Raw genomic sequence first — 23694 nt, 5'->3', positions numbered from 1 at the left:
AATAAATTTTAGTTTTAATTATTACGTGTTAAATCTTCAATTCGCTTCACCATTAGGCCTATATATATATATAAAAAATTACAATCGAAAACAAACTATGATGCAACGCAAGGATGTGCGCCCAACGCAAGTAATTTGACCAATCACAACCGACAGTTCGGATGATCCGTCGCTTGTGATTGGACAAACTACTTGTGTCGCCTAATGTACTTGGCATTGCGTCCTCTAGTGGAAACAAAGCCTAAGAAGTTAAGCGCCATATACATATTATATTTTTTTTTAACGAAATAAATAAAACACACAAAAAATATTTTTTTAAATATTTTATATCACAAAACATTGCGCAGAGAAGGAAATTATATAAAACATAATACTACTAAATACGATGTCATATAAATTTAACCAAATTCAACTCTAAATAAATAAAACACACGAAAAATACATTTATTTTTATTTTAAATTATAAAACATTGCGCAGAGAAGGAAATAAAAAAAAATACTGAAATACGATGTCATATAAATTTTACCAAATTCAACTCTATAGTTTCCGGGACAGCAGTAATTGTGGAAGTTTATTTCGTTCTTAGAATGTAATCTGCTGAGTATTGTATTTATAGGGGGCGGCATACTTTAAAAAATGACTCTGAACTACGACTACCTATACCTTGACAGCCTACCTTGTCATCTGCCTTTTGGCAGGTCCATGACAGTCTTCTCTCTCCATACTTCTCTATTTAGTGCTTCTTATTTTAGTTCCGAATAGTTCCTATAGTTTTTAATTTATCAAGCATAGCAATACTTTTCCTTCCTCTTCTTGGTTTTACCTTTGTTACGACTGTGAATTGTAAAAGGCGGGTAAGAAATAACAGTGTCCCTAACGACGATGATATTAATTTTGTCACGTGCATTAATGCTGCCTTAAAGATGTATTGTCCCTTTGACTAATTCCAAAAAAATAAAAAATAAAAGATTTCGAAAAAAGGTGGGTCATTTTGAAGTATCATAATAGTTATTAACTATCACCAAAAATTTGTCGAAAAAAAAAATCATTTAACTGAAATACAGACGTTTTTTTGTTAAAAAAATAACTTTGACTTCCAGTCAAAGTTTTCGATCAAAACATATCCCATAATGAAACACGCTTGTTTGGCTACTCTGTATGCATAATCATAAAACTTCCTCACGATCTGTGTGAAAATACCTTCTCAACCGTGACGAGTTGTAAACAATCCTAATTAGCATATGCATAATGTGTACTCGTGGTTTGAAATCTTTGTTTACTTTCGCTCGCGACGATTTTCCAGACGAAATGTAATCAAACTAATTTACCTGTTAATTACGTATACTTGTTGTTTTTGGCTCGAATTTTCGACTTAAAGTGAATAACTTTAATATTACTTTGATATGGCCAATTTAAATTTAGAATATTTTGACCTTCATTTTTTTGTGTTTCAAGGGACAATACATCTTTAACCAGGGAGATGTCTCCCTGCTTTAACCACCCCACCCCCTTTAACAACATTCTAGGTACTCCATGCATCTTTCAGTACTCATATTTTAGTTGGTTTTAAACTGTATTACCTTAAATAATATTTTTGAACATTAGTTATTCCAGGGAAGAATGATCTTAAAACATTCGTTTTGTAATATCATCATCGGTTGGGTGGGGACGCTAAACAATTCATGTTGTTATAAGGCCTAATTACCAATTTTTGTCATTAACTTTTACCCCACTATTTAATCGCCTAAGCCGGGTTTTCCATATTTATTTCAATGTATTGTAGCTATGTATGTAGCAGATAGTACCAAATTACAATAAATATGAAATATCGGTACCATGATTAGTCGACATTGTGAAATGCATCGTGTATCCATGGCAACAATCGAGGTGCTCAAATCATAATTAAGATGGCACCGCACGTGACCATTTTATATAATTCAAAATCTTTTCATAAACAAACTATACATCGTGTAAGTTTATACTGGACGCTGTCTTAAGTGTATTGATTCTTGTATTCTTTTTTCATGCAATTGTTTATGGTTAATTTCCGTTCCAAGTGACTACATCATATTAGAGTATCGTGTTTGGGGAAGCGTACTGTAAATAGTGTATTATTACTAGACAACGAATGATATTTCAAGGATGTATTATTCTGTTTATGGTAATTGCATTACAACCCCCTAAGTTACACCACCAGGGTATACAGCGTTTAGACACAGTTGCATAATGATGATGATGGATGCACACATTTTCTTACAAATTCAGGTATGTTATTTTTAGGAAATAATAATAATTAATTAATTTAATTATATTAAAGTAGACCCTCTATTAACCATGGAGATATGAATTCACATATTGAATCCATGATTAGACATTCTAGATTCCACAAAGTGTCCACTTGGAAAGGGTTGACTGTAGTGAGGCCAATTTTCACAGACGAGCGGTAATGGTCAGCGGAAAACCACGTAACGTGAACCACGTAACGTGTCCCACGTAGAATCCATTCTGAGAAGAAACCGCCCGTCCGCTCCTTAACATAGATTATATTATTCGCATTACCGTTACCGTTTGTGTAAATTGGCCTTTAGGCTAGTTATATTCACGGAAAAGTTTCTCCTTGATAAATTTGTTCCAATTGAGAAAGGTTGGGGTGCTAGTTTAGTTTTTATATATAGATTCCACCAAGTTTGACAGGGACGCTTCTTAAAGCTATACGGCTTTACGTACGGAAACGACGCCAGCTGACGGAACGTCTTTTCTTCTTCTAATATATTTTTGGCAGTCATTGACTTGCTATTGACATTTAAAATTTTCTGCTTTTTAAACTTTAATTGAGATATCTAGGCCTACCATCAAATTGTACGTACCAACGTAATTTTTAGGTCGATTAAAAAGAAAACATAATAGAACCAATCTCTCTAACTGTTCTTTTTCATTCGCAGGCATCTTGATTTCTTACCATGACGAGTAACATGAGTTCGTTCGGCAGCGATGCTACAACGGCCGCCCACATCCAAGCATTTCTTTTAGCGATCATTTCTATCGGTGGTAGCCTCGGGAATGGCATCGTATTGGTTGCAATGAGCAGAACGGCCAAACTTCGGAACTGCACCAACATCTTCATAGGCAGCCTAGCCGTTTCAGACATGATCAATTGTTTAACATTACCGTGGAACATCGTTGCTGTATTATCCGTAGACCATTGGCCTCTGCCGAGTGCCATCTGCCTGATGTCGTCACTGGTCCTAATAACATGTACCATCGCCAGTGTATACTCTTTAGCATCCGTTGCGTACGTCCGATACATCGTCGTTACAAAACCATCAGGAAAAATTGATAAATTTGTAAATTGTAAAATAACAATGATACTGATAACATCTACGTGGTTAATGTCGTTGGCAACGGCGCTTTCGCCGATTGTTTTTGAAATCGTTGAGCTGGGATTCGATAGTAAGTATCACATATGCCTTTGGGACACGAACTCGCCAGGCCACATCGTTTTTTCTTGTATCTTCGCAATGGTCTTGATCCCGGTACCTCTATTTAGTATGACGTATTATTACTTGGCAATTTTTCTATTCATTAGAAGAGAAGCGGAAAAGATCAACACACAGCGGTCAACGTTGCATTTGACGACGCCGTCGTGTCAGCTGCAGAACGGTGTTTCTATTTCTAGCGTGCGCAAACGAAACATAGACGTGACTAAAAATCTTTTTATTGTTGTTTTAGCGTTTGTAGTCTGCTCAATACCTCACAGTTTAGCCATAATCATACCTGGCACAGCAGCTATCATACCCTACACGGCAATTATATTCAATTGCTCCGGCTGTATTAATCCTTTGATATACGCTAGAAAGTTTCCCGAATATCGACGCGTCATTAGTAAAATGTTTGGTTGTAAAGTAAACACAGTTCACGATATCTCGTGTAGCTGAGAAAATAAAAAAATAAACAAAAGAAATACTCTTTAAATTATTTAAAGAATTTTAATTGCATACGAATTTTTAATGATATTATATTGAAAGAAGAATTTTTGCACCAGAAATATACGTTTGGTGCTTTTTTTTTTATTATTGTATAGTATTGATTGTATATACAATCATACCTTTTGGTATATTTCACAAGAATTTATAATTATATTTTATTATTCGTATAGCACCAGCATCAATAAAGTTCAATATGATAAACATTATCATCTTTTTTTTGTTTTGTGTTGCATGGACAAGACATGTTAAGTTACGGTTCCAATTTCTTTAATATAATTTTGTTCGTAATAAGACAACCCGATTAGGTAATCTTTTGATACTTCTATGGTAACAGCTCCAGGAATAACACTCTATACTAAAAAAATGTCTTGATTAATCTAATCGATTGGAAATCTTATCCTTCCAACAATAACGAGACAATGTATAAGATATAAATTATAGATTGAACATTTCCGTAGTGTTAAATAACCATAAAACCACTGTATCTAAACCTGTCCCTTTGTAAACTAATTACAAAAAAGAGACATTTACGCAACGGATGAAACTCTAGATGAAAATCGAAATGTTCGTCTTTTCTCGTAATTATGAAAAATGGTTGCCACGATTGAAGACGTGGTTACTAGTGTTGTAGTCTGGGTTCCAGACGGAGTTTTGACTTAATTATTAGTAAAAAGATAAATATTTTGGCACATGGCGGAATTTTTTCTACAAAAGCGGAATACCGAATGATTGATATACTAAGATGTAACTAATCTACTGAATACAAAGAAGTCAAATGATATTATACTTTCCCTATCCTTTTATCGTATACTACTTGAGCTTGTATTTCAGACAAACATCGCAAAGCCTCGAAATAACTATAGACTTGGGGCAAGTCTACTGGTGTTGTAACCGGTGGGTACGGAGTCCTCTCCAAAAGAAGCCTCATTATGTTGAGTTTAAAACGGTTTAACATTCTTTTCACAAATTGTATATACACTGTGGTTGATCATAGACGGCGCAGACTATGTGTTGCATGACAGATGTTTGAAAAAACCTGCCGTGGAATAGAACCATTAAATAGAACTATTAAATATATGTTTTACCGTGCAATATATCGAATATTGAATGGCACAAATTAATCAAATTGTAAGTTTACACTCAGTTGTGAGTAAGCCGATATAAATGACTATTTTCATTAGGTTTTGAACGTGCAATAGATCTAATATTGAATAGCACGACATTAATCAAATGGTGTGAGTAATATAAATGACTATTTTAGGTTTTAAACGTGCAATAGATCTAATATTGAATGGCACGAAATTAATCAAATGGTAAGTTTACACTCAGCTATATAATATAAAAGACTATTTTCATTAAGTTTTGAATTAAAACATTTTCGTGATCTTCGTGTGTTACCAACGAAATGAAGACGCGTTTAATTACAAAAACAGGTTTAGATAATGACACAATGGTAAAGAACATCATACAGATCTATTGTTGTGTTTTCTTAGAGCCATCCTACACACAATTAATGATAGTGCATGTAATGATACACTCTATTGTTCATCATTTGATTAAAACCTTATACATCGTTATCGTGCACTTCTTGTTTGTTGTCAATATTGAAAGCAAAATGCAAGTAATATGAAATGGAAATTAATAGATATGGATACATAGATTGGCTATTTGCCAATCGGTTTGTATGAACGAAACCTGTTTTATATTGTTGAATCATCAATAAAAATCGTACCGTATTGTTAAACTCTTTTGTGTAGAAGAGTTTTTGGTAATAATAATCACCTTATTAATAAATATATTGGCGAAGGGAAACTGTATATTTAAATATGTATATATAATTATATATGTGTTCGTGTTAGTCGTCAGTGGATATAAACTATACGGTACTCAGACTGAAAAGTCCCCAATCGAATACGCAAATTGAAATGCTACTTAAGTATGCATAATAATTCTTTTTGCTAAATAAAAAAAAAACACAAAGCAATCATAATGTTTCAATCATTTTATTCAATTGGAATGACTATTTTCCTTTAAAAATCTGTACATACGTAATAACTTCCAATTAAACTGCTGACTGTACTTTAAAAGAACAAACATATCACGTCAACCTAGAATTACTGACTAAATTGTGCTAAAAAGTGGACATTGATAATTTGGGTAGCAGTGAATGAAGAATTATACTATGACTTTAAAGCAATTTATTATCTGTATTTTCTTAGGCCAGTCCCGTAGGCCAACAGTAATGGCGCATGTGTGGTCTTTGGGTGGTTTAAGACGTTATCCCCGTGGAGCTTTAAGCTTGGTTTTCACTAGGACGCAATACAAGTGATTTGACAAATCACAATTGACAGTTAAGACGACCCGTCGCGTCGTGATTGGTCAAATTACTAGCAGTGCGTTTACGTTGCGTACAAGTGGAAACCAAGCCTTAGGAGATATCAATAGCATGGATATGTTTTATTTCTTTCCTGTAGAACTTATAAGGATACCGAGAACAGCGTACAGTAGTAACCACATACCATGTTTTAGTAAGGTCTTTTAATCTAAGAGGAAGCTTTTCAATAAATTTTCCACATGTTATTGCAACTAACAGCATAGTAATTCGTTAAAAATGTATGATAATGAGATGATAAGGATCTGTAACTTAAATTAGGAGAGCAAAAAACACCGCTATAAAACATTTAAAACGGTTTCTCTCAATAGGCCTAGGTTGAATATTATTTACCTTTCATTGATAGTACAGTAATAGTATTCGTTCGTTGAATTTTAATGCTTTTAACACTTAAACGTAAATTATTTAAAAATTCCTTAAATATAACATATCACACAAATATACAGACTTTAAAAGTTTATGTAAACGCTAGTAATGTTTGATGCTATGAACGAGACAAAATTTGTACAGAAATACACACAAAAAAAACAATTTCAGTATAGTTCCTACTACGAATCAATCCTTATCAAATCTAACACTATGGCTATAAAATATTTGCTAAAACTGTAAATACAAAAAATATGACCTTTATCAAATCTATGTTTTATGAATATTAAATATATATTTTAAAACATTTGTTTGTACCAAAAAGTTTGAATATTTTTAATTATCATAACCTTTAACGGTTATAAGTCATGAACATCTATAAATGTTTTAAGCTTATGATTATAATTAGCTAAGGATAGGTTATAGTAAATATGCTTTTTAAAAGTTATAAACAAGTGGAAATATTATTATTTATAATTGCGCAATCGTGTAAAATGCGTCGGTAAGCACGCTTTGAAATAATAAATATAAACACATCGGGTAATGTAAGTGGATGGAACAAGACAGGTGACATTAAGAAAATTCGCAATCATAGGCCTACTAGTGATAAAAAAGTGACACTGCCTGTAATGACGTCATATGCGTCAACGTAATTGCGCATTACACATCTAGCGCAATGACGTAATTGTGATGATGCGAATTGTTTCATTGGTACACAGGGTCTACTTTGTATTAGTAACTAACAAAGACACCCGCCCAGGTTGATTTTCAAATTTTAAAACCTTCCCATGACCATTCCAATAATTTTGATACCCCTTATGTGTGGATAATATGCCGTGAAATAGCAAACAATTGCATATTAGCGAACAAAACAGACGATGTATAATTATCTATTCACTAGATTGCGAATGTTCTCTTTTGGGTGATAAATGATTTAAAAAATAAGTATAATGGTGATTAATCCACAAAAATAACTTTCAGGCAGGGATGAACTGACTCTATAAGCTGTGAGGGAAGGGGAAGATTTGCCTCGCGGTGCTTTATTCCTTCGATCATTTAGCGTGAAGGTAGGCCTACGATAAATCATGCGGACGATCTTTATATGACGGACACATCTCTGGATGAATGCTAGAAATGAAAAAAAAATGGATAAATCAGAAAGGTAAAAAATGGGTTAAAACAAATAATTATTACACCGTTAGAAAATAATGACCAACTGAAAGAAAAAAAGAATTAAATTAAACGTGGAATGAATGGGATTTCCAGGAAAACGTTGCTTCCCAATGGATGTGCCAGGGGTTAATTTCGCTGGCAAAGCTAAATTGAATCGATTAAAATTAATACCGCTGTGCTTATTTTGGTGCAAAATGTGCTAATTTTATAGTATGTTTTAGCGTTATTACAAATAATTTCATCTGGCATAATAAATTCATGTTAATCAATTTCGGTGTCGCATTTGAGAAAACTAATGATGATTTTTATTCGATTGAAATTATACCATTTATTTTGGTGAAAAATGTGCTAATATTATAGTATGTTTTAGCGTTATTACAAATAATTTCATCTGGCATAATTCATATTAATCAATTTCGGTGTCGCATTTGAAAAAAAAATAATGATGATTTGGTGCTGTTGTCCCCGTCTAGCAAGATGTAAGGTTCGGTTTATAATATATTTTGAGTGCATAATAATATAGTGCTGTCATTAAATACATTATAACGACTATCGTCTTATTATACTCTCCAGCAATTCATTGTGTCTCTGTCGGATACAAAACCTGTCATTGAATTCGTTGAAGAAGAAGATTTTACCTGGATAAACAAATCATGACAAAAGCCACCGGTAATAAGAGAATCAAACACAATTATAAAAACAATTCTTTTGTTTCCTTGAGATTTCGAAACACAATTGTAAAGAATGAAAATAATATCAACTAGTCCTCAAATTCAAGTAAAGCTTGAGGAGGATAATAAATATCAATTTACCTTAGTAACTTTACATTGGTTCAAGTAGACTACCAAGATTTAGCTAACTTAATATCCAAAACGATATCTATCATTAGGATTTATCAGTCCACTATTTTTCAATAACAATAGAAATTTATTTTTCAAATTTAATAGAAAGATATTACATTATTTTTTTTTAAACTACAACCATACGTTTTATATTCATCTGTTTTCAGTATGTTTTTTATTATATTATCAACCAACGGCGATAATTTCGCCCATAAAACGATTGATACCGTAACCTATTGTATTATTTGTGTACTATAAAATATATTATTGACATGAAACAATAAAAGACCTTCTTGGAAAATGAACTAAACCAACCTTGTGTGCGATAATTTGTCATGGAGACTATACTAAATAAAATATTTAAAAAAAATACCTTAACAGCTGTGCAGAGTATTGGGGGCGGCATTCCCTCGTCCATTAGCCGCTGTTCAACATTCGAGTCTGTAGGTATTCTGTATCTAGACAATATAATTATCATAATTATATGCCAAAAGTGACGTAATCCAAATTGTAAAATTGCTATAAATATGACGTCATAATCAAAGTTCATCTCGTGATTTCAAGCAATTTTATTACGAAAAGAGACGTTTGAACGGGCATCAAATTGTGTGTCTCTTCACGTCTCTCTTTAGGCCTAAGCTTCGTTCCCACTAGGGCGTAACGTTTATACGTCCTAGTGGGAACGAAACTTTAGATGGCGGTCATTGAGAATTTACGCTACTTTAAATTGTTTTAAATACTAACAAAGACGCGCCCTCACCTCTCATGGTAATGAAAATCATGGTCTGCTGTCCGTTTATTAAATTTTCGCGCCAACCGTATCTTCTGCTCTCTCGTTGGTTCAAATAAACTAGAAATAAACACCCATAAAAGTGCGTTAATAACTTATATGTACCATTACATTTCGACTTGTAAAATACCATATATTAAGATTTAAGTTGACATGTATCGCTTGTGTCTCCGAATTTGTGTCTGTGTTAAATAAATCTTTGGTATCTAGATTATAATTAAAATAGTACAATGATTTAATGCTGAATAGGTATGTAATAGTTTAATAGTCTTTTTTTCAAGAAATATTTGTGGTTTTCGTACATGAGATTCACGTTCGGTAAATTCCGAGTAAATGCCAGATAATTAATACAGTTATCTATCATTTATGTTTAGGAGTATTCTTAAGTATTAGGCATACTAATGTGTTGTTTTTGTCTTACCTCAACATATTCCGTTCATGCTTGGTCCTGCGTACAAGAAAGGAAACAATTGAAAGTTGACATTAGCGCATGCGCAACGTTTTACTACCGTAATTACCTGTTTGAATTAAACCATTTGAATCTATACAACAACGGTAAGGAATTCTGATAGATTTACTGAATCTTAGCATGAATGTTATTTACCATGGAAAAACTTATTTATTTCTTCATAATTAAATTGTGAGTCAACCTATTTGTATTATATGGCAAGGAAGTTTTCGACTATCATTAAATACGTAAAATCTGGAGGCTCAATGACGCTACAAAAAATGCAGCAATACGTTTGGATCTTGTCAACACCGGAAGCCAGGTGGGTAAGTACGGTTGTAATGCTATTCTAAATCTAGAGTTATTCCTTGGGAATGGTAGGCCTACTAGGTATGTTGAAAGCAGGTTTATTTAAGTGATGTTTAGAGCTACTTACTGAAGTCTGTTTCTTTTTTGTAGTCGTCTGAAAAGTTTAAAAAAAATAAGTGCTTTGTTAAATAATGTACTGTAATATATTTAAATACAAAGATAATGATAATGATAATATAATACTACAAACACAATAACGTGCGCTGATGATTAAGCTCACGTTTATGGAAAGAGTCACTATTAAAAAATAGAGGCGAACTGTATAAATGTTATTCTCACTGTTACTACATCAGAAATCATAGAGAAATGTATGGAGATGATTTTAAATAATGTATCTGAAATTCTACGATAACACTTTTCATGAGTATATAATCACTTGCTGATAGGTGGCGTATTAACTTTATATTCATTCATATTTAAAATATAAGTGTGTTAAGTAGGCCTACTATTCTATTTTATATTTATTAATTATTATTTTTTATATTACTATTCTTTAATTCCATTAAAAAAAAGTAAGGGCGACCTTTATAAATGTTATTATCACTGTTACTACATCATAAATCATAAATAAATATACAGACTTGATTTTAAAAAATGTATCTGAATGTCTAAGAGTTACTGTGTAAAAGTGATAATATACTCAAGAGGTGGCGTAGTAACTTTGTATTAATATTAAACATATAAATGTGTTAAGTATACTATTCTGTTGTTTAATTCCATTATTATCACTGTTCCTTCATCATAAATCATAAATAAATATACAGACTTGATTTTAAAAAATGTATCTGAATGTCTGACAGTTACCGTGTAAAAGTGAGCCCCCTATCAGCATAATATACTCAAGTGCTGATAGGTGGCGTATTAACTTTGTATTTTTAATTTGAATAAGTATGCATTACAGTACTATTCTGTGGTTTAATTCCATTAAAACAAATAGGATGACCTAAAAGAATCATAGATAAATATTCGTTTATTAGTTATTGTGTAAAAGTGAGCCCCCTATCAGCAAAATATAAACATTACTCAATCGCTAATAGATAACGACGTATTAAATGTGTAATACATCACACGTATACTAAATGCACGAACGTACACCTGTGTTATATATAGGTCAGTAGTAACTCAAGTTGCCATCAATACTGTAACATCAACATCAATATAATTGTAAAATGAAACAAAATAATAAGAGCTGTGCCTACTTGTAACCAAAAGACGTAGCTCCGGATATAACAGCTGCAGCGAAGAGAATGCCTATAAAGCCAGCGATGATATGTGTCGTCTGAACGCCCGTGGGCCTCATCGGAGGAGGTTTACTAGCTGCAGGTTGCCCTATAGGGCAATTATTTCTCCTTCTCGGTTTATTACATAAACGCCCGGTCCAATTGCATTCACAAAGGCACTTTTTTGTTGTTTCACTACATACCTGTGTTTAAGGTTTAGAAATACTAAGTTACCGTAGTATTTTTGATTACCAGAAAGAGGGGTTTTCCATGGGACTCGCATCAGGATGGGAAGTGATTAGCTATAAGCCTACAGTAATTAAACTTTTAATCCAACGCTACAATTCTAATTTAAATAAAACATGCTTTATTCCTACAATGTGTGGCAATGTTGCGTTTACATATGAAGTTTCACTACCATAAAACTGTGTTTCCTCTGGCAGTAAACATATTGATAGGATAGGTGTTTTAGGCATGTTTTTAAATAGTTGACCCATAGGCATGGAGAAATAGCATGATGCTTACGAACATGTGAAGACATGTTCACGTTAGGAATGCCGTACTAAATATTCTAAGCGTTGTTCCCACTAGAGACGCAACGCAAGGACGCAACGCAACGTAAGTGATTTTACCAATCACAAGCGATGGATTATTCGAACTGTCGCTTTTCATTGGTCAACTCGCTTGAGTTGCGTCTACGTTCTTACGTTGCGTCCAAGTGGAAACCAAGCTTTAATATTCTAAGCGTTGTTCCCACTAGAGACGCAACGCAAGGAGGTAACGTAACGTAAGTGATTTTACCAATCACAAGCGATGGATTATTCGAACAGTCGCTTGTCATTGGTCGTTGCTTCTACGTCCTTGCGTTGTGTGTCTCTAGTGGGAAACACGCTTAACGGTCAATTGCTACTCACTCCATTGTTTGAACACACTTTTCCATTACTGTCGTAACAAGAATATGTGTCGCACTTTCCAGATTTACAAACTCCGTTGTCTTTGCAAGCAATGTTGTCAGTAAATAACTCATCGTTTACACTTTTCACCGCGTACAGATTGCTAGAAAAATGGTATTCAGAAGAAACAAAACAGTTACATTTTTATAGAATGTCGTTTTTTAGCCACACGCATTCAACAGTGAAAACTCGCCTATTACAGGATGGATAAACTAGTCGTGCTACCTAATACCCTGTGATACTAGGTCGGAATTGAACCCTGGACTTTTGGCTTAGAAGCAAAGCACTTTAACCACTACATCATCACGTACACGCGTTGAGATGTTTACGTTGAAAAACAACTGATAAGAAGGAAGTGTTCGTTTGTTAATTATGTTGAACCAATGATTGGTTGATCTATTGTATTCAAGAAATTTTGTATAATTCGAAGCTTACCGAGATGTTAGTAATACCCTTGCAATCAGGGAATAGTGACATTAATCTCATTCTGCTTAAAAGTATTTTTTCTAAGATTCTAATGCCATGGCAATGAGAGACAGTTAACACTTGATTATCAAGTTAGCGTCAGCCACTATCAAATTGTATGTCAGGCGTGATATTGGTATATACACAGTAGAACCCCTATTAAAGTAACACCTTCTGGACCCTTCAAGTTTTTCCTTAGTGTTAGCCGTTAGTTTTCAAACATTTCCTCTCGTTAGTTTCACGAGTGTGTATTCCATTTATTTCGGGGTTTCACGTTCCAAAGGAGAGGTTTTACTTTTGTAATTAATTCTGGTTCTACCTTTTACTTATTCCTATCACTCTTAAACTCTGTCTACGTCTACACTATCAAACTTTATGTGACAAAAAAATGTGATGTGCCCATATATGGACACGATGATGTCATATTTGGGCACATCAAACTTTTTTTGTCAAACTAGTTTGATAGTGTAGACAGAGCTTTTGTTGATCGTTGTATACTTTTGCAAGATAGGCTTCAAAAGCACTTCTTCGAGCAAAACCAACATATCAAACAAACAAAAGTGTGATATGCGCAAATATGGTAGTGATATGCGCAAATGTGGTAGTGATATGACATCATCATGTTCATATATGGGCACATCAGATTTTTTTTTTACATAAAGTTAGTGTAGACAGAGCTTACTCAGCAATACCCACCTGCATTTTGATTCCGTACTGGACACATTTTTAACTATGAATGACTCTGAATCATATGTTGCATCCTCCGCTTGACACAATACAATTTCACACTCATTATTCCTATATAAAATAGACACATGAATTATCTATTTCTAAGTTTTAAACATAATAATTATTAAAGATTTTTGTTCATGTTGTTGAATATGCAATTTTAATGTTACATAATTATTATAACATAGTTATTCACTTTGACCAAAAATGTCATCGAAAACAAATTATTTACCTGAAAAAAAACCAGAAATTTAAAGCAAAAAAAAATAATCAAATTGGCTGCCAGACAATTGGTTGAATTTAACCGTTTGGTTTGTATTTTTACTTTTTCTTTTTTTTCTCGGGGTTTGTTTAACTTTATTAAAAGTAAAAAAATTGTCTATATTCAAAATCTGATTTTATTAATCTTCATTGTTCATGTTTTATGGGGACAATGCATCTTTAAAACAACATGAGTTTATATTGTAAACTTAAAAATGCATTTCTATTCTTTAATTAAAAAAAATCTTTATATCTTTCTCACATAATACCATGATCAAAAATAACTTTAACGAGTGAATGTCTATCAAAATTGTTAATTAGCATAATTACTCGTACCCGAAATTAATGTAATAATAAGACAGACTAATATTGTTAATCTTTATTATTGTAAAAACTTAAATTTAATACTTACAACAAGGAACAATTTTGAGTTGTTCCACAGAAGGCACTAGAGGCATCAGATTGATCAAAACATGCAGAAGGAGCTGTCACTGCCGCTAAGAAAAAGATATTGAATACAAACTGTCAAGATAAATGGGGTTTTTATGATTTGTTGGCTTTTGGTACAATAGAACCCCTCATTTGCCCCCCCCCCCCCCCTTATGATGGGAACACTTTCCCTTGCATACGAAGAAGGAGCAATTATAACGTTATATGGCGAGAAGTCGGACGAACATTAAAGATGTATTGTCCCCCAAAAACATGAAAAATGAAGATTAATTAAATCAGATTTTGAATACGTTATTTTGTAGTTTTAATAAAGTTAATCACTTCCATAGAAAAAAAATAATTATGTTTTCACTTATAAAATGACAAAATAAATGGTTAAAATCAACCAAAATCCATTGGCTGGCAGCCAATTTGACCATTTTTTGCTTTAAATTACAGTTTTTTTCAGGTAAATACATTTTTTTAGATCCAATTTTTGGTGAAAGTGGATAACTATTATGTTACATTAAAATGGCATATTCAACCAAATTTTTGTTAAGAATTATTTTTTCAAGGGGACAATACATCTTTAAGGATTTTTTCCGAAGCCCAATAGAAATAAACCTGTTTAATTTGTTTTGGTCGTCAAAATCTTCCTTTTTCTTCGTCAGTTCTTCTAAAAACTTATTAATCTTTGATATCAAGTTGCTTCTGCTTTTAATAGAAGCTTTATACCCCTTTAACTCCCACTTCTAGTACTGCTTGTAATGTAATTTTGAAAATGTTTTTAAATCATCGGATATCGAAATGATTTTTTTGGATGGGTCTAATGGAAATAAGCCGACTGTGCACTAAGAATATAAAATATAATATATGTGCACTATGCACTGTGAATATAAAATATAATATATATGCACTGTGAATATAAAAATAATAACTGCATTACCTGCTCCCATTGCACTCTTACAAATGCAATCTCGTGAATTACATTTACGGACAAACTGAAAAAAAAACGAAAGTGTATTGTTATTCATCAAATCAGAGTAATGTGAAGTTAGAGTAATGTGCTGTCTTAAAAGGAACTTTAACTAGAAGAAATTAATCAAATAAATGTATTATTTCTTGCCGTTGCAAAAAACTAATTACATTAGTGTAGGAGTGACATTGGTAACGACAAGATTTCCCATCCACATGTCTAATACCCATGCAACTGTGTCCTTCAATTAAACCAAGATAGTATTACTAATGATATATTCATTATAAAAGGACATGCATAAATAAATAGAGATATTCTTTTAAACAAATTGAGGCGTTGAGTATCCAATTATAAATATTGGTAAGTAATGCGCATGCGTATTTGTAATTAACTACGCTTGCTATATTGTTGCTACTTTAACGCTGGAAAATGTAGTCTGCGTATTGTCAATTTAGAAACGTAGATATTCTTATACTCTTATAAAATGGATAACAACACTTTTACTGAGGATGAGTTATATTCAAAAACCAACAGACTTGTTCAAGCAATTGTATTGTGTTTCGTCTGCCTGTCGGGAATCATTGGAAACTGCCTTGTACTTCTTGCAATCATTTTGAAACGCAAGCTACAAAACACTACCAACGTTTTTGTCGCTAACTTGGCAATCTGTGACCTGGTCACATGTCTGAATTTACCAGTAACCATTTTTGCGCTTACATGCGAAAACGATCAACCATTGAATGAGTGCGTATGCGCCATGAGCGCGGTCATTACGATCGTGTGCGCGGGATCCAGTGTATATACACTGGCATGTATCGCGTTAGTTCGGTTTATGTATGTGACCAACTTTAAATATAAAAGCTCATTGACGATGAAATACTCTGCAATGATTTCTCTCATCGCTTGGATTATCTCAACGTGTTTTACCGTTTCTCCATTGCTAATACCAGATTTAGGAACATTCGGCTACAATGGGAAATACCATTCTTGTACTTGGATATCACCTAGGTATTTGTACAATATTATTCTAGGATCTGCATTCTATCCAATCACATTTCTATGTATCATTTTCTCTTACTCTTCAATACTGCGCATTGTGTGTAAACATACAAAAAATGCCGTCCGGCCAGCCAATGCCGGTCAAGCTTCACGCAATGTTACAAAACGAAATTTGGCGGTAACAAAAAACTTATTCTGTGTCTTCTGTATTTTTGTCTTCTGTGGGTTACCATACAGTTTGGCAATAATTATACCAGGCACTGAACGTATTATATCATATACTGCTGTGTTATTTATGTTCAACTGTTTCTTAAATCCACTCAATTATGCTTTAAAACATCCCGAATTTAAGAAAGCAATACCGGAAGTGATTAAATGTAAGAGGGTTATCTCGTCTAGCAGATGATACAAGCTTTGGTTCAGTACGCCTTTGTGAACACTTAATCAAGATGAAGTTGATACTTTTAACCAGTTTTTACCAATGTTTACTTTATCAAACAACGCGAAAGATTTGTAAACTGTAGGAGCGGAGAAGAAATTGTATTGTTGCAATTGATGACGTTAATAATGAACATAATTAATAATAATTATATTTTACGTAAAATAATGACAAAGACGTGTAATTTTGTCAGTAAGGAGTAAGTAATAATTACTGTTTTGTTCATTCATTTTATTTGGTCAAAATCATTGTCAACATATACGTATACAAGACAACAAGAAAAATGGAGTTAAAATTGAGTTAAAATGGAATAAAGCTGCAATAAAACAATAAAAAGCAGAAAGCGTGAGTTGTGTTATTGCCACATCGAGAGAATAATAATACGGAGTACCGGTTAATATAGTAATAGTATAATATTTCATTCGATAGAACTTTCTCGCCAACTGCTAAAATTTAGGCTCATTTGTGACGTGTATGAAAACTTACGTTGCAATCTCGACAGCATCGAAGACTTGAACATACATCACACGACTGCCTTAAACATTCGTTACATTCCTAGACGTAAACAAACTCAAATAATTATGTATTTGGATTTAGATCACCACGCAGACTATACACACACATATTGAATTACGCATAACGTTGCATGTACGTAGATGCAATATGAAAGTTAATAAAGCTTGTGTCGGTGTTAGTTTATACTACAAATTATTTCAACTATATGATGTTGAGTAAAGCTTGGTTCCCACTAGAGACGCAACGCAAGAACGTAAGCGAGTTTACCAATGACAAGCGACAGTTCGAATACATAATTATGTTGCGTCTCTAGTGGGAACCAAACTTTACCAAGAGACTTGAATATTGCTGAAAAATGTACTGTATTTCGATTAAAGACAAACAAATGTCCGTAAAGCTTGGTTCCCACTAGGACGCAATAAAGTATGATCCATCAACCAAATTACTTGCGTTGCTCTTACAATCACGATAGATTATTCTCAAGTGTCGCTTGTCATGGTAACTAGATTGCTTTGAACTTACGTCATTGTGTCCTAGTGGGAACAAGCGTTACGTCCTTGCATTGCGCTCCATAGTGGGAAACAAGCATTAGCGTTTAACTAATAATCATTAATTATTATACGTAATTCAATTCCGCAGAAAAAAATCTTTAATGAAAATAATATTTTAAGTTATAAAAAGACAGAATAAAGAGACAATTACACACTTCCAGTTTCCACCTTTTTTCTACGGTTTTCAGGCAGGTAAATAATTTTATTATCCATTTCTTGCTTTACTACAGTATTATGCGACATTAGAGTGGCCTATTAAGCAAAATAATTATTTTTTCAGGGAGCCTATTTTATACAAAAGACAATCAAAAGTCCCAAATGATTTATTATTATTATTTATATAGGCCTACATTGTTAATTTGTCTTAATAGTTTGAACATTCCTAATAACTTCTTGTAATTACAATACGTTATTGTCGACACTTTTTATAGTTGCATATAGTTTATAATAGTTCCCCAGAATCATTCATAGAACTTGAAAGTATATTCACACAAATGATTTCTTTTCTTTGTTGATTTGAAAAACTCATCAAGGAGTTGACATCGATCATACTGTTGTCAGCAACACTTTGCAACATCATTAGCCAAACACACAGATAAATACACCATTTGCATTTGTTTAATTTATGAAACGAGTTTTTGTACACAACATCCGGGTTCAAAAAAGTAGTTTTGATTAATGAATAAGTATATTCCTGATTGTATTTGAATAGACGCATGTAACTGAAGCTGGCATCCCACTTGGACGCAACACAACGACGTAAGCCCAACGCAGGCAACTTAACCAATCACAACCGACAGTTCGAATAATCCATCCTTGTGAATGGTCAAATCACGTATGTTGCGTGACGTACTTGCATTGCCTCTTTTGTGGAAATCAAGCTTAAGTGAGTTTTCCAAATTTCGCTGATCCACCATCGCGTCGTGATTTGAAAAATGAATTGCGTTGCGCTTACGTCATTCCCGAATGTTGGAATGCGTAGATGTTATGTTGCTTTGTCTACAATTGTATGTTTACAGACGACATAAAAGTAACAAAATATAGATTCCTTCCCACAAGGGAATTGACCAATTACAAGCGACAGTTCGAATAATCCATTGCTTTTGATTGGTCAATTCGCCCGCGTTGCGTCTTACGTCCTTGCGTTGTGTCCTAGTGGGAACCAAGCTTTAGTGTTTGGTTTTAATATGATTCATGCAAATAAGTATGACTTATACTTACTAAGTCGCCCTTGTGACAATCGCATTGTTCACCAGTTTCTATAAATCCATTTCCACAAGTAGCTTTATCAGACAACTCTCATAGAAAAGAAAAAAATATCGCGTAATGTTTTAGTTAAAATATCTCTTAAATACAACGAAATGGCAGCTGAATTTACAGTTCAATCAAGTTGGAGCGTTTGAAAAGTTTTTTTTTCTTTTGCCACCAATAAGTCAATCCTAATCAGATACCAATATCTCTCTAATTAAGAAGCACATTTGGGATATAAATTGTAAAGCCTGTTTTCCTGTCGACGTTATTCGACGCTATAAATAAACATTGAAATGTTAACGATTTACAGGAAAAGGTACTCGCTATCGTTATCATTTCAACTTGATCGTTTTCAAACGATCGTCGTTGAACTGCTTTTGGAACAAGAAATATATTGGTCAGCGAGATTCTTCAATGCATAAAGACCAACTCAGACAGCATCGTACGATGAGGCCCGACGAAACGTTTTAAATCGTCGGTGCTGTCCGATTCCCGATGAGTCGTCTTGAGAAAGCGTCGGGCGTAGTTTTTTAGGTCGTCGGAAGAACTTTTATTTAAAACATCATGTTTAATTTTCTCCCGACACGAGAAGACTCGTTGCGTCTTGTTGTACGACGCTGTCTGAGTTGTCCTTAAAGCTTGGTTCCCACTAGCGACGCAATCTACGCAACGTAAGAAAATGCCCTTCCAATAATTGTGTTTGCCCCCACCTGCATGAAATCAAACCTGCGATGTTTGCAGCACTGTTGCGTCGTCGGTTCCCACTTGTGATTACGCAATACAGCACTTTGCGTCGATACGTCGCTGCGTTGCGTTCTAGTGGGAACCACGCTTAAGAGCGCCGCCATCGCCACTGAATTATATAGTAACTTGCATATTTTTAAAGAGTCGAATGTAGTTGGGAGCTTTTCTGTAATAATGAATCATTGTTATATAGATTCTTACCCATGTTGGTTGATCAATTAAACACGAATTTTGAAGATCCTTAAATGCTTCAATATTGCAATTAGATACTGTTGTTTGGTTATCGGAGCTGTGAAAAAAAGAAATACATATTATACAAATACATATAAAGAAAGAAAACTTTAAAATATTAGGAATTGTAGCTTGAAATGTTTTGTGAAAATATAATACGTTGTAGAATTGACCCCCAGAAGCGAAAACATCATGTGTTACACTTTTTCCATGCAATATGGTGGGGGGGAGGCTTGTTTTTTTATATATAGTTCAAAGTCATTGGTGTACCGTTCAAAATGATGTATAAAAATAGTGTTCTCTCTATTGTTGTTTGTACAAAACATCGGTAACAATTGTTCTTTCAGAAATTATTAATTTCTAACCTTGAAAAATTACTAAATCTATCATCCATTAAACATTGCTCATGAGTACCGCACTTGCACGACTCTGCAATAAACATAATTTTTATATTAATTGCTATTTTATTAATTTTTATTTCACCGAAATTATCATATATCTCAACATAACAGACTGTATGTCGTCTGTAAAATATTAGGTAGCCCTCTATCGTTTATTATAATGATATGAATGTAGAGGGCATAAGTAAGAATATAAAATAGATGCTTTGATACTTGTTCTTTATATAACTTACCGGATAAGTTGTTTTTGTCTGTGAAACCTAAATTTCTACCAAGTCCATACATAACCTGTCTAGCTATAGTTCCCACGTCTTCAATCTTTACAACATAAGATTAAAAAAGACATAACAATTATGTAGACATCATAAGCCCAGAATATTTTATAATTGCTTATTTTGAGTTTGACTTATATATAATATAATGCGCACTCAGAATAAAACATGGATGGGGTATCATAGTTATTATGGATTACGTCATCGCGTAATTAAGATTAATGCGCGTGGTTAAAAAAAGTCAAAATTCACGTTAGATGAATGGTCTTAAAAACTGTTGCCGAGTGCGATAGAGATCAGCGGCAGACTAGTGTCTGTACAGTAATAAATGTGTTGACATTAAATATTACAGTATTAGATAAGTAAGACATGACTATTTTCTTATATATCTTCTTCATACATTATCATTGGGGATAATTAGTCCCGAATGCCGGTTGGTTAGATTTTGATATTCGGATTAACATTAGGAAATCAGGGAATCTTTCATGGTTCCTGATGAAATTCACTACACTGTTTACTAACTTCCTTCTTAGAGAAATAAACAAGAAGATTTGCAACCGCTCAGAATTTTTTAGAATAGTGTATCCTTATGATCGAATTCTTTAGCCTTTCTACTATTTCATATTTTAGAATGGTTATATACAATTAGACGTAGAATACACTGGGTTTTGAGGTAATTTATTATTTATCTAAATAGAAACGAAATGTGTTCATTGTTGAGCTATTTATAGGAATACTATATCAATTATAGAACGCACTCTTTGGCTTTCAATAATTCAATTCTCCATCAAATAGAAATACTGGAGCTATTCTTACGCAGTCTTCTTAGTATGTTTACCTTTGCCTCTATGCAAATACCTATTACAATTACTAATACAATTATAGGATGCATTATTATATGGAAATGTTATGGAAATTCGTTGATTAAACTTCCTAAGTTTCAATTCACGGAGGAATTGGTATCTTTCATGCTGTATTACACTTTTCGATAGCGTTAGCTCGTGTTACTTTAACTTACTTACATTAATAACTCCACCTGTAAAAGAACTAGTACACATAGTATTGAATGTTGATTCAACAGAAGGAATAGATGAAAACCTGAAATAGATATAAAAGTATAGTGTGTTATGTTGTTTCAGGCGAAGAGTGTAACAATCTCATTTCCATTCGTTGTTCTATATCTTTTATTATGCAAATACATTAACCATATTTTAGAATCTGTGGTAATTAGTTAAAGTTGAATAGTGTACGTTACCATACATTGTTACTGTTCTCATTTTAATTTTTTCATAAGTTAAATATGTATTGTCCCCCTGAAAAAATAATTCTTAAAACAAATGTTTAATATGCCATTTTAATGTCACATAATAGAAAAAAATGGATAGAAAAAAAATGTATTTACCTGATGAAATTGTAATTTAAAGCAAAAAATAATCAAATTTGCTGCCAGCCAGTGGGTTTTTGGTTGAATTTAACCATTTATTTATATCTTTTTTTGTTTTCTACGAAAGTGATTAACTTTATTAAAGCTACAAACTAACCTATCCAAAGTCTAATTTAATTAATTTTCTTCATGTTTTTGGGACAATGCATCTTTAACAAGAGTGAATTGGGGATATGAGTTAGGAACACATAGTAATATACAATAATTGAAGATACGGTGAATGATGAACTTACCGAATTAAAAACGTTGAATCACTCTTTGATATTTTATTAAATTGTTCTAATTCTTGAAGTGTATCAGTATTAGAATTGGATTCTAGAGATGACGCTGGCACTGGAATAAGTTGAAGGTTAGACAGAGTAACACTAGTATTTAGTTGTTCCTGAAAGACCTGTAAATTATTAAGAAATTTTATTTTAATTTTTAAATTATATTATACAGAAAAAAACAAACTACTATGTATCTTGAGAAGTAACTCTCAAAATAGTAGGCCTAATGTTAGTATTTTAACAGAGTAGATTATAATTTTTAATTAATTCATTCATTTTTTTTTCAGAGTCAATAAGTATTTCCACGTTGTTATCATGGCTACAGTTACTATTTTGTGTTGCTTACAATAAATTACTGGATCAAGGAGTCTAATTTTAAAATAAACTGGATCAAGGAGACTAATCAAAATTTCAATAGATATAATGTATTAATAATGTTTTTTTAGAAACAATTTCTCTGTACACTTACTTGGTCAACATGCTTAATAGCTTCTATAATAAACTGCTTGTGTTCGCTGAAATTTTGTCCAAGCTATAAAAAAAAATGAATATTCTTATTTTTGATTCTTGAATTACTGATTGACTTTAAATAGATCATGTGTATTGTCTATACAAGTTAAATGATCTTACAAATCTTAGTCAGACAATCTATATCATTAGCATTACAATATTAGCTTGGCATTATATTAGCCTTATGGTACATGCGTATCTAAGAAGCACAATTTCTTTTTAAATAGACATAAATTATTGTATTTTGCCCGCAGCAAAATATCCAATACATTCGCTTTAATATCGTTGTATGATTTGATTGGATTAGATTGATTTATTTAGGTTATGAAGACGTCAGAATAATAACACAAGAGTCATTGCCTTTCAAATAGGAGACTTTCAAAACATTGCTTTGGTTAAAGTTGATTAATAACTGATCAAAAACCCGATAGAAAATCAGGAAAAATGAGTGATAGAACAAACTTTAAGTATGTTTGTCAAAATAAAATCCATCGTGTGTTGTATTATAATACAGGCTGTTTTGGTATTTGGTCTGTCACGTTAGTGTAGTATCAGTAAGGCAATCTCACAACAAGAAACTGAGCTCGCCTCGCCAATATAGGAACACGTAACAGTCCTTTGATCTTAAGTCTGGCTGCGACAAATACCAACAGAATACTGCACTATG

The 23694-nt window shown here is 32.9% G+C and overlaps 3 protein-coding genes across 4 annotated transcripts in view; 2 read left to right on the top strand and 1 right to left on the bottom strand.

Annotated features, from left to right (window-relative positions):
* The first annotated feature begins 2040 nt into the window (after positions 1 to 2040).
* Positions 2041 to 4042, top strand: LOC144839965 (melanopsin-B-like). The gene is made up of 2 exons (XM_078695566.1): positions 2041 to 2266; positions 2944 to 4042. The coding sequence occupies exon 2, from the start codon at positions 2962 to 2964 to the stop codon at positions 3934 to 3936; it is 975 nt and encodes a 324-aa protein (XP_078551692.1). The 5' UTR covers positions 2041 to 2266; positions 2944 to 2961; the 3' UTR covers positions 3937 to 4042.
* A 1963-nt stretch (positions 4043 to 6005) lies between these two features.
* LOC144839943 (disintegrin and metalloproteinase domain-containing protein 11-like) overlaps positions 6006 to 23694 on the bottom strand; it is a 47853-nt gene continuing 30164 nt past the window's right edge. Inside the window, exons 5-22 of one of the 2 annotated variants that reach the window (XM_078695532.1) lie at positions 22987 to 23049; positions 22482 to 22639; positions 21827 to 21902; positions 20766 to 20850; positions 20497 to 20560; positions 20102 to 20189; positions 19127 to 19201; positions 17325 to 17393; positions 15371 to 15425; positions 14408 to 14492; positions 13702 to 13803; positions 12502 to 12643; positions 11567 to 11790; positions 10435 to 10461; positions 9972 to 9998; positions 9521 to 9610; positions 9134 to 9218; positions 6006 to 7873 (exon numbers count right to left, since the gene is read on the bottom strand). In XM_078695532.1, the coding sequence (XP_078551658.1) occupies positions 7844 to 7873; positions 9134 to 9218; positions 9521 to 9610; positions 9972 to 9998; positions 10435 to 10461; positions 11567 to 11790; positions 12502 to 12643; positions 13702 to 13803; positions 14408 to 14492; positions 15371 to 15425; positions 17325 to 17393; positions 19127 to 19201; positions 20102 to 20189; positions 20497 to 20560; positions 20766 to 20850; positions 21827 to 21902; positions 22482 to 22639; positions 22987 to 23049 (1545 nt within the window). In that variant the 3' untranslated portion in view covers positions 6006 to 7843. The remainder of the gene's footprint in view (positions 7874 to 9133; positions 9219 to 9520; positions 9611 to 9971; positions 9999 to 10434; positions 10462 to 11566; positions 11791 to 12501; positions 12644 to 13701; positions 13804 to 14407; positions 14493 to 15370; positions 15426 to 17324; positions 17394 to 19126; positions 19202 to 20101; positions 20190 to 20496; positions 20561 to 20765; positions 20851 to 21826; positions 21903 to 22481; positions 22640 to 22986; positions 23050 to 23694) is intronic. The other variant, XM_078695533.1, reaches the window with a different exon arrangement.
* On the top strand, positions 15885 to 16858 carry LOC144840917 (melatonin receptor type 1A-like). Its single transcript, XM_078697007.1, has one exon. It carries the CDS (start codon positions 15885 to 15887, stop codon positions 16803 to 16805), a length of 921 nt encoding a protein of 306 aa, XP_078553133.1. The 3' UTR covers positions 16806 to 16858.

This window comes from Antedon bifida, chromosome 4, assembly GCF_963402885.1.
Source record: "Antedon bifida chromosome 4, ecAntBifi1.1, whole genome shotgun sequence".
Lineage (NCBI taxonomy): Eukaryota > Metazoa > Echinodermata > Crinoidea > Comatulida > Antedonidae > Antedon > Antedon bifida.
The sequence above is the reverse complement of the archived record's forward strand: the minus strand, read 5'-3'. Positions and strand labels throughout refer to the sequence as shown.